Genomic DNA, 12,344 nt, shown 5'->3' with positions numbered 1-12,344 from the left:
TGGATGTAAAATTATTACCCCCCTCCCCTCCCCTCAAAAAATAGAAAAAAAAAGTTTGTAAAACCTTCAACTCCAAACAAAATTAATGTGCTGATCAAGAAGAAATGGGTAAAGAGACACCAACAGCTCAGAGTTTCGTCACAAGCTAAAGTTTTCAAGAGAAAAATAATGTTTCTTTGTGATTTACGCAGTTTACTTTTTTCTTCTTTTTTATAGAGTATTCTCTGTTTCTTAAAAAACAAAAAACAAAAAAAAAACAAACCTATATCATATTCAAAGTCCGTACCATGATAATAAGCACAGGTGCCCGGCCCCAGTCACAGTGCCATACTATAGCGTGTGCCCTACAGTTGACCCTCGGCGTTGGCCGCGGTGCCGCCCATGAGGGGCAGAGCGAAGCAGCCAGCCAGACAGCCGATGTCTTCAGCAGGGTAGGGCCAGCTGGTGGAACGACAGCACTGGTCACACTCAGCCTTGGTGGCCTTGGACTCGCACTCCACGAATTTCTGCTGCTCTGTGGATTGAATCAAAACAGTCAGTCCCCTGGGAGACAGCTGATGAGGTCACTGGTTAATTGGATTGGTTTTGCTGAGTCTGCTTTGTCGGCTGTCTGTATCAGTAGAAAAGAGTGGAGTGGGGAAGAGTAGAGTAGAGTAGAGCAGAGCAGAAGAGCGTAGAGGAGCGTAGAGTATACAGAGGATTAGAGTAGAAGAGCGTAGAGGAGCGTAGAGTATACATGTGATTAGAGTAGAGTAGAGTAGAAGAGCATAGAGTAGAAGAGCGTAGAGGAGCGTAGAGTATACAGTGGATTAGAGTAGAGTAGAGGAGCGTAGAGTAGAAGAGCGTAGAGGAGCGTAGAGTATACAGTGGAGTAGAGTAGAGTAGAATAGCGAAGAGTAGAGTAGAGAAGAGTAGAGGAGCGTAGATTATAGTAAAGCGGAGTGTAGTAGAGTAGAGTGCAGTGCAGTGCTGTAGTGTACAGTACTATATAGTGTAGTACAGTATAATACGGTACAGTACAGCACAGCACAGTACCGTATCGAACAAACAGTACAGTACAGTACAGTACACTAAGCTGCACTACGCTACACTGCACTACATACTACATTACACTGCAACTGCCATTTATTCTTAACATCTGTTCTATTGATTCACACACACACACACACACACACACACACACACACACACACACACACACATGCAGAAACAGCACAAAAGCAAAGAAATAGAAAGAGTATAAAGCGTTGAATAGATATAATGTTCTGGCAAAAAAGACGTCATAATCCGACAACGCATACTAATTTAAAGATGCGTTACAGAAATGATATTACAGTCATGACAGCACAATTATCGTATTTATTTTTCTGTCTCAACATGACAACTGAACGGTTCGAAAGGAACATACACTATTCCGTTGGTCCATGAGATGCTTAATGAATGTACGTGAATGATCTGATAAATGTTATGAAGCAGCCGTTTGGCTGGTTAGTAGTTCACTGTATTACTTATGATTACATTTCGAATAAAGTTGCTGTCCTATCAAGGAAAAACTAAAACTTACATCGAGGTAAAAGTAAAACTTAAGTTCCTTCTTTTTACCCCACGACTACACTGTCGGTTCACTGAGGTACTTTAACCCCCCCAAACTACAATGACGCTTCAGTTTTTTTACCTTTAACTCTCTCCATACGAACGGCGAAAGCGACGACGTTAACAGCGTTTCATCCCAATTACCATCATCAAAATATTGCAAGCGGAAGACTCTTATACTGAAGACGTGAATGTTGACAAAGAATACCACAATTCTGACGACGGAAGCTAAAGGTTGGGTCATTCAGACACCCACTGGACATCTGAAGGGTCTGTGTAGAGGAGAAGAGAGGACGGGCCGTACTGAGTGAGTTAAACTACACTGACATTTACAGCTTGGTCTTTTGTGAAGGACCATGACTCTCAAACTAGGAGGCAAGATTGCACTGGCTCTTAGTGCTGCAGCACTCGGGGGAGAGTTGGCCTTTGGGAACCATCCCAACGGCGACTGTCCTAAAAACCCTCTTGGCCGGGTGAGTGGGGATGTAACTTGGGTAAGACACTCCAATTTAATAAAATTCTAGCCCAGATAGTCGGGTCAGCAGTTGCCTCCTCTGCTGTTCTGTTGATCATAGTCGCTCACGAAAGACATTCAATGACGCTTCAGTTGTTGTTTTTTCAACTACACTGACAATTCAGTTTTTAAACCAACTACCCTGACGCTTCAGTATTTTACCCCTAAACTACACTGACGCTTCAGTATTTTACCCCTAAACTACCCTGACGCTTCAGTATTTTACCCCTAAACTACCCTGACGCTTCAGTATTTTACCCCTAAACTACACTGACGCTTCAGTTCCTTATCCCTAAACTACACTGACGCTTCAGTATTTTACCCCTAAACTACACTGACGCTTCAGTTCTTTACCCCTAAACTACACTGACGCTTCAGTAATTTTTTACCCCTCAACTAGACTAACAATTTAAATTTTTAGCCCCATAACTACACTAAAGCTTCAGTGTTTGTTTACCCCTCAGCTACATTGACGCTTCAGTATTTTACCCCATAAACTACACTGTCGCTTCAGTCAGTTTTATTACCCCTGAACTACACTGACATTAATTGTTTACCCATTAACTACACTGACTTTTCGGTTACTTTGTTTTACCACTCAACTACAATGACTAATCAATTACTTAGTTGTTGTTTTTTTACCCTACAAGTACGCTTACTATTTAGTTACTTAGTATTTTTTGCCCCATAACTACACTGACTGTTAAGTGTTTTACCCCATAATTACACTGACTATTCAGTTACTTAGAATTTTATCCCACAACCACACTGACTGTTAAGTGTTTTACCCCATAATTACACTGACTATTCAGTTACTTAGAATTTTATCCCACAACCACACTGACGGTTAAGTGTTTACCTCACAACTACACTGACTATTCAGTTACTTAGCTGTTGTTGTTGTTTTGGTTTTTTTTGTGTTTTTTTTACTGACTATTCAGTTACTTAGCTGTTGTTGTTGTTGTTGTTTTTTTAACCCCATAACCACACTGACGGTTGAGTTACGTGTTTTTCTTTGTTTTTGTTTTTTGTTTTTTTTTACCCTACAACTGTTCGGTGTTTCACACCCTGCCCACCCCCACGCCCCTTACATCGTTGACGGTTCAGCTACTTAATTTTGAACCCCCAAATACCAGCCATACCCTGAGCAATGGTGTCCAGGACAAATCGCTTCTGGGTACCGGAAGGACCGGTCATGGGCAGGGCGTAGCAGGTCCCCAAACACCCGATCTCCTCCCCGGGGTAGTTCCACTGGGTGCTCTTGCAGCACTGGTCACACTCCGGCTTGCTGTGCTTCGTTTCACACTCGATGAACTTCTGCTGTTCTGTGAGAGAGAGAGAGAGAGAGAGAGAGAGTTAAAAGACGTTTTCTTTATCGGTTGGATGGCTGGTCTTTGGCAAGAGAGAATACTGAAAACAGAATATTAATTTTTTGTCATATTAACAAGAGAAATTCATATGTTGTGTAAAATAGAAAAGAAAAAAAAAACAAAAAAAAAACGAGACAAGAGGCAAGGCCTTCTAGACACTTGTGATACACTTTAAAAAAAATCTAATCGTTAAAATGTGTTGTTTATTTGTTATTATAAAGCTTCGGGTTAAAAGAAAAAGAAGAAAAAAGTCCTAACGGCAGATTCGAACCACGCGTGTTCGAGTGAGAAGAAACTGTTTTACCCATTACACTATCGGGGGCTCCGTAGCTGACGTTAAAAAATATAACATTTAAACATGCTTTTTTAAAGGGCGATAAATCGATTGCGGTATTCGCAGTGAGAACGCTGTTTAAATCTTATTATTCTGGTGTATCTTGGGCATTAAAAAAATCTTTAAGGGCAATTAAAAATTCTTTTTAAGTCCACGGTAAAGGAGACGTGGCTATCGCCGCAATCACACTGCAACATTTAGGCGTTTTCTCTGGATCTAGATAGATGTACAAATTTAATTACACCCGGTTGACACGGTCGATTCATTCTAGTTTTATAGTTGTTGTTGTTGTTTTTTAAAGTTGATATGAAAATTGAGTATTTTGTTAAACTAATAACATGTAGAGTCAAGTACAAATACTTCTAAACGTCGTATGAAGTGAAAAGGACTTCATTTTGAGAAAAGTCAAGACTGGAAATGTTTACGTTTCATCAATTCAAGGGTATTAACTCTCATGGTTTATTATTTTTAACTGTGAATTCCGACTGATTCTGTGGATATTTTTATGGTAGTTTGGGGCATAATCCAGTAAGTGATGAGGCGTTCACAAATCATTCTCTGAATAAATATTTAACGGTCTCCTTCTCCAACTTTCCATCACATGTTATCATGTATTGTCCATTGAATATAGGACCAAACGGGCAGGTCAACCACTTGAAACAAAATGGCGTCGTTCGCGTTCGCGAAGAATATGAGCACGCGCTTTGAATATGCATAAATATGTGAACGCAACTGATTTTTGCCCATGACCTTCAGGGCTTAGCCAAAAGATCTATAAAGTCCACTCGTCGAAATGATTTTATCATTTTCCGAATAAGACCACTTGGGCGAATGAACATAGTGAAAGCCCTGTACACTGAGAGTAAAACACACAAGCTTTTTATGTATTGAGTATAATTTCAAAATGTAATGTTTAAGATGAGAAAGATCAGTGTAAAGCAAATTAAACCGCCTAGCATTAATGACAGATTAATTTCCCCTTTTTACTATCTGCACCAAAGACATGCAAAATAAATATAACTTCTATGCTTAGCAAAAGAAGCTCCTGTTTGAACAAAAAATGATAAAAATGACTGCTCTTATTGTGTCAAAATATCAGATCAAAGTGCTAAGTTTAGAGAAGAAAAAAAAATATAAATATAACAGTAAATTCAGTTAGCATATAATTTGGCTTCTTTTTTATTTTTTTGTGCCCATCCCACAGGTGCAATATTGTCTTAAACAAGATGACTGGAAAGAACTGAATTTTTCCTATTTTTATGCCAAATTTGGTGTCAACTGACAAAGCATTTGCAGAGAAAATGGCAATGTTAATGTTTACCACGGACACACACACACACACACACACACACACACACACACACACACACACAGACAACCGAACACCGGGTTAAAACATAGACTCATTGTTTACACAAGTGAGTCAAAAATCACAGACATTCAACAAATATATATATATATAGAGAGAGAGAGAGAGAGATAGAGAGAGAGAGAGGTTAACCTGGGGCAAAGCATCTACACAGTCGATAATCACTGTAGACAACAAAAAGTGGTATAGGGATTGTCGTTTCTGGATCACCAGGTTGAAGTTACTGGTTGTGTTCGACTGGACTTTGATAAAGGTAAAATCAAACCGGAATTACGGAAAGGTGCTTTGTGAGCGTTCAGGTGATGGTATCTGAAAGGTAGGAAAGAGAAGATGAAAAAAAAAAGAAAAAAAAGAAAAAGAAAGGAAAACTATTAGAAAAATAGAAAAAAAACCCAATACATTTTCAATAAACACAGAAAATCCTCAGTAATTATCCTCAGATAATTTCTCGTGTGAAATTTCTAGAGGACGTGGGATTCCTTTTGCAACTGAACGACACCCGTGTCATCCTAACGGGGAATATCGCACAGAGTGCCCATTAATACAAATGCAGATACATTTTTTTACCTCTCTCAAATACACTTCTTTCATTTTCAAACAAAGTCCTGACCATGCCTTTCACAGGAAACCACACGCACACAGAACATGGAGCGAAAAATTACAATCTTGAACGGCGATAAAGATTTAAAAGTACACATATGCAGAGAGGATTTAAAACGAAACAAACCAAATCAAACCCAACCAAAACACAAAATAATCATTAGTGATGGTCATAGTTCAGTGACCTGTCTGTCACTACCAACTTTTGACTGTGATAGATTACGCTGCAGGAGCTTGGTCGTCTATATACACAACAGAGGGAGAAGGGGTGGGTGAGGAGGGTGGTTGTAGCTGTGTACATGCAAACTGCTGTCACTGTGATGGTGGTCGGGTCCTGCACCCTTGCCAGCAGCTGATCGTCACAAATTGTTCCAGTCTTTTACTGTTCTTATAAAGTACAAGTGTATTATCAATGGTTTCTCCAGTCAGTGGGAAACCATTTACAGCTTAGTCTTTTGTGAAGGACTATGACTCTCAAACTAGGAGGCAAAATTGCACTGGCTCTTGGTGCTGCAGCCTTGTGGGCTAGTTGGCCTTTGGGAACCATCCCAACACCGACTGTCCTAAACCCCTCTTGGCCGAGAGAGTGGGGATGTACTTGGGCAAGACACTCTCCACTATAATCAAATTCTCGCGCAAATAGTCGGAACAGCAGTTGCCTCCTCTGCTGTTCTGATGGTCGTAGTCGGACACGACTGACTATCATATAAAGTACAAGTTTCTAAATTGTTCTGTTTATGCCTCTGGAACGTTCTATAGTGTTTTTTCAGTCTGACATCTCCTCGGTGTTGCTAGAGATAAAGTCAGCAAAGCACCATACCCTGAGCAATGGTGTCCAGCACCAGACGTTTCTGGGGACCGGTCATGGGCAGGGCGTAGCAGGTCCCCAAACACCCGATCTCCTCCCCGGGGTAGTTCCACTGGGTGCTCTTGCAGCACTGGTCACACTCCGGCTTGCTGTGCTTCGTTTCACACTCGATGAACTTCTGCTGTTCTGTTTAGAAAAAAGAGAGATCATTTTGTGATATACCTTGTGATTTGATCGTTCATTTACACTCAATGAATTTCTGCTGTTCTATGGGAAACAAATGAGAGATTATCTTGTATTTTACCTTGTGATTTGATCGTTCATTTACACCCGATGAACTTCTCCTGTTCTTTGGGGAAACAAAAGAGAGATTATCTTGTGATTCACCTTGTGATTTAATCGCCTTTTTCTGTAAAATGACTTCTGCTGTTCTGTGTTACAGATTTTGGCAGGTTGGGTAGTTCACGTGTTAATACAGTGATAGGTAGTGCAGTTAGTGCGGAATTTTTAAAAAATGAATTCAGGTAGTTATTCATATATTCTGGAACATTCTTACGAGATTGTTCATCACACTTTGGTGATATTGCCCTGATATCAAGTGCATTGGTTTCAGTGATATGACAGTAAAAGCGTATAATTCATTACCGTGATTTGATGAAGCCTTATCTGTACGAATGTGTGTCATCACAAGTCACTGGAAAAGTTGATGATTTTGATTTTTTTTTTTTTTTACATTCATTATCGGTTGTTTCTCTTGTTAAATTCAAGAATTTCAATCTAAGATAGTCTCTTCACGAAACAATACGACGCTATGTCATGATTACAGCATCTCATGATCCCACCGTGAAGGAATGGTCGTTGACATTGCCGAGGCATCTGAGGAGCCTCAGGCTGGACATGAAACTCGGGTCAAGTCAGGAGGAAGAATGTCGTTTAATGTCTCTTTACACATACTGCTGATCGTAGACATGCAGTTAAAGTATTCATGTTCACATTTGAATGTCATCAGATTTAAAACAAGGTAAATCAAAAGGTAGGAGAAGAAGGAAGAGCTGTAGGGTTAACTGGGACAAACCGGATTGATGGAGGTTGAAATCAAAGCTGAATATTTGAAACAAATACATTTAACTTACTTTAAATGAACTTCTAAAAAGCGATATCGTTACGTAAACAAGCCTCTTTCACAAGAATAATGGCAGGAGGAATGAATGATTCTCTCCATCACTGATATCTCCCAGTTTCCATTTGTGAAGGGTTTACATTTCCTTTTCACACCCCATCCTGATATTATTGCCGTTTCCTTCTTTGTGTTTGCTTTGCTTTGCTTGTTTTGTGTTTTCCTCCGTCCTCTTTTCCTCTTTTTTTCTTTTGCTCTCCTGAGCAGCCATACCCTGGGCAATGGTGTCCAGCACCAGACGTTTCTGGGGACCGGAGGGAGCGGTCATGGGCAGGGCGTAGCAGGTCCCCAGACATCCGATCTCCTCCCCGGGGTAGTTCCACTGGGTGCTCTTGCAGCACTGGTCACACTCCGGCTTGCTGTGCTTCGTTTCACACTCGATGAACTTCTGCTGTTCTGTGGGAAACAAAAGAGTGACGTTCCTTTTCTTTTGTTGCACCTAAACAATGGAACTCACTGCCCTCACACCTCCGTTACACTCCAACACCCGCATTCAAGAGAGCACTCAGAACATCTCTTTTCTGACTGTACTTTTCTCACTGAATTTTTTCCATCTGTATATGCTTGCTGTGAGTTTTGTTGCTGGATGTGCTCTTTGTGTTGATCTGTATGCAAAATTTCCATCTTGTGCGGCAGCAAACGAACATAACTCACACAGGCAGAGAGAGAATCTAAAACAAAACAAAGCGAAAGCAAACACAACCACCAACACCATTAGCGTTGATCATCAGCTCAGTTACTCTCAGTTACATGTCTCTCACTGCCGACCATACCCTGAGCAATGGTGTCCAGCACCAGACGTTTCTGAGGACCGGTCATGGGCAGGGCGTAGCAGGTCCCCAAACACCCGATCTCCTCCCCGGGGTAGTTCCACTGGGTGCTCTTGCAGCACTGGTCACACTCCGGCTTGCTGTGCTTCGTTTCACACTCGATGAACTTCTGCTGTTCTGTGGGAAACAAAAGAGAGATCATTTTGTGATATACCTTGTGATTTGATCGTTCATTAAATTACACTCCATGAACTTCTGCTATTCTATGGGAAACAAATGAGAGATTATCTTGTGATTTACCTTGCCATCTGATCGTTCATTTACACTTAAAGAATGTCTGCTGTTTTACAGGAAAGATCATCGTGTGATTTGATTTGATCGGTTATTTACACTCGATGAACTTTTTACTTTCCTCTGGGAGTTGCAAGTTTTGGCTGGTTAGGTAATTTGCATGTATTGTTAATACTATAAGAGGAAGCAGTTAAATAGTGTGGACTTTAACAGCACATGATTGAAGTTAGATACGTATTATGGATTATTCGTAAGAGAGAGACAGACAGACAGACAGACAAAGACAGATATGGACATTTTATTTAACACGGGCCATTGCCTCTCACGAAGAGGTGGTGTAAACAAACATCTCAGAGGTAGAAAATACCGATATGTGAAATGACAAAGATGTGACCTGAAAATGAGAAAAACAGTCATCAGCTGCGTTTAGTATTTCTAATTCACATGGAATAACAAAAGGGGAACAATAAACATACTCAACTGCATTTTATATTTCTAATTTGTAAAGCTTTATACAACTAAATTGCTAGTTGTTTATCAACGTGTGCGTTCCTGGATGACATAAGCAATAACAGTCTAAACAGGGAGGGTTGCCAAGAACATTTCGGAGAGAGAGAGAGAGAGAGACTCTTCGCGAAACAATACCACGCCGTTTCATGATTACACTGTTTCATAATTACAGCGTGTCACGATTACAGCATCTCATGATCCCACCGTGAAGGAATGGTCACTGACATTGCCCAAACAGCTGACTAGCCTCAGGCTGAACACGGAACTCAGTCATAAGGAGGAATTTCGTCCCACATACTACTGACTGTGAACATGTAATTAAAATATTCGTCCTTATATTTTAATGTTATCAGTTAAAATAGATCTAAGAGAAGATAGGAGAAGAGGGAAGAGCTGTATGGTGAACTGGGGGAAACTGGACAGACAGAAGTTGGGATCAATGACGAATATTTGAAATAAATAAATAAATATATAATCGATAGATAGATGGATAAATAAATGAATAGACAAATAAATGAATAAATAAACAAACAAATAAATAACTACAAGCCAAGACAATTTCCAATTAATGGATGTCGTTAAAGGAAAGTAATTGAAGGACAGGACTTTACAAACAGTCATGCCAGCCAGAACGAATGATTGTCTCCATTACAGAGGAATCAATGTCCTCTCCGTTTCTGTTTGTGAAGGGTTTACATTTCCTTTCCACACCCCAATCCGCTTTTATCACTTTTTTTTCTACTTTTCGTTTGTTGTGTATCCATCTCCGATCGTTTTATGTTTTCTTTTTTTCGTTTTTACTCTAGTGACCAGCCATACCCTGAGCAATGGTGTCCAGCACGAGACGTTTCTGGGGACCGGAAGGAGCGGTCATGGGCAGGGCGTAGCAGGTCCCCAGACACCCCATCTCCTCCCCGGGGTAGTTCCACTGGGTGCTCTTGCAGCACTGGTCACATTCCGGCTTGCTGTGCTTCATTTCACACTCGATGAACTTCTGCTGTTCTGTGAGTGAGAATTAGGAGAAGAGGGAAGATCTACTTAATGTCTATTCACCATCCAGACAACTCTGTTCTTCAAATGACAAGCGCACACTGTCCATTCCAAAGATTCTTACCAAAACTAATGGTGAACGTTCCTTTTCTTTTGTTGCACCCAAACAGTGGAATTCACTGCCCTCACACCTCCGTTACACCCGCATTCAAGAGAGCACTCAAAACATATCTTTTCAGACTGTACTTTTCTCACTGAAAATTTTCCATTTGCATATGCTTGCTGTGAGTTTTGTTGCTGGACGTGCTCTTTGTGTTGAATTGTATACAGCTGTGATGATTTTGGTGTGTTTTTCGTGATGTGTGGTTCCCTGGTGTTTATATTTTATAATGGTGAATGTGATGTGCTTCGTTTTACTGTGATTTGCACCTGTGTGATTTGGGACCTGTGTCGATTTCCATTTTATGTAATTTAGTCATACATATGTATATCTTAGCCAATACCATGTGAAACTGTGTTGACTTTGTACATATTTTACGAACTTAGTCTTAACTTTGTATATTTTATTTTGAAGCGCTATATAAGCCTACATTTTGTTATTATTATTATTATTATTAAAAGACATTTTCTGATTAACACGTGAATTAGCTTATGATTTGATTGTTTAATCAGCCAGTTGTTCATTGTTAACTAGGTAGTATAAACCTTTTGCAGACACCCAGTTCATAATAAGACATCTTGCACGCTCTTCTCATTGTTCTCGATTATCTGTGATTAGGATCAACTTTTTGTGGGACTGAAATTGCTTTATTAGCAAATAAGTAATTTTTTCCCAAAAGCTTATAACGTGATATAGGACTAGTTTGGTCAAGACTGATGGCGTCCCCCCAAAAAAAAACCAAAAGAGAGAGAGAGAGAGAGAGAGAGAGAGAGAGAGAGAGAAAGAACCACGTTACAATATTGTACAAAGGATATGATACGATACATTAGGATTCGACACGAAACGAGGCAAGACGATACAATACAACAACACGTTACACACAGTACTATACACGGGAAACAGTGCACAATGCCATATAATGCAACGTGTCCTGAATCAAACGCACGCGACGCACCTTACTATCCTGAACTATTCATAATCTTATCGGATTGCATTCGTGTGTAAATATTATTTCGATAACTTGTTTTCAGTTCAGATTTATTCATCTGAGACGTGTGAGACTACTTGTGTCTTCTCATCATCTCCCATGTCCCCAAACTGGGGTGGTTAATAAGAAGTGATCGGTGCTCACTGCAGAGCAAAGACCACACGTCACCCGACCCCAACCTAACCTGGTCCAGCCCAACTCCAAATCCAACACTCCCCCAACGAAACCCAGACCACAAGACCACACAGGAACACATGATAACCCAACCTACAACATCACGCCACACCACATCACATGAAAGCCCAACTTAGCACACCACATCACACCACATCACATCACATGAAAACCCAGCTTAGCACACCACATCACACCACATCACATCACATGAAAACCCAGCTTAGCACACCACATCACACCACATCACATCACATGAAAACCCAACTTAGCACACCACATCACACGATAACCTAACCTACCGCGCCACACCACACCACACCACACGCCACCACACCACAGCATACCACACCTTACCGTTCCACACCACACCACACCACACTGCACCACACCACACCACACCACACCACGCCACACCTCACCACACCACACCACGCCACACCTCACTACACCACACCACACCACACCACACCACACCACGCCACACCTCACCACACCACACCACGCCACACCTCACTGCACCACACCTCACTACAACTCACCACACCACACCACACCACACAACACCTCACTACACCACACCTCACTACACCATACCACACCACGCCACACCACACCACACCTCACCACACCACACCACGCCACATCTCACTACACCACACCTCACTACACCACACCTCACTACACCTCACCACA

General features: G+C 41.1%; 1 protein-coding gene across 1 annotated transcript in view; it reads right to left on the bottom strand.

Annotated features, from left to right (window-relative positions):
* Positions 1–344: 344 nt before the first annotated feature.
* LOC143297701 (uncharacterized) overlaps positions 345–12,344 on the bottom strand; it is a 12,526-nt gene continuing 526 nt past the window's right edge. Inside the window, exons 2-8 of the mRNA XM_076610123.1 lie at positions 10,156–10,338; positions 8,539–8,712; positions 7,979–8,161; positions 6,601–6,774; positions 6,080–6,132; positions 3,250–3,376; positions 345–514 (exon numbers count right to left, since the gene is read on the bottom strand). Coding sequence (XP_076466238.1) covers positions 345–514; positions 3,250–3,376; positions 6,080–6,132; positions 6,601–6,774; positions 7,979–8,161; positions 8,539–8,712; positions 10,156–10,338 — 1,064 coding nt within the window. The remainder of the gene's footprint in view (positions 515–3,249; positions 3,377–6,079; positions 6,133–6,600; positions 6,775–7,978; positions 8,162–8,538; positions 8,713–10,155; positions 10,339–12,344) is intronic.

Source organism: Babylonia areolata, chromosome 23 (assembly GCF_041734735.1).
Source record: "Babylonia areolata isolate BAREFJ2019XMU chromosome 23, ASM4173473v1, whole genome shotgun sequence".
NCBI classification, from domain to species: domain Eukaryota; kingdom Metazoa; phylum Mollusca; class Gastropoda; order Neogastropoda; family Buccinidae; genus Babylonia; species Babylonia areolata.
This window is presented reverse-complemented; position numbering and strand designations above follow the sequence as displayed.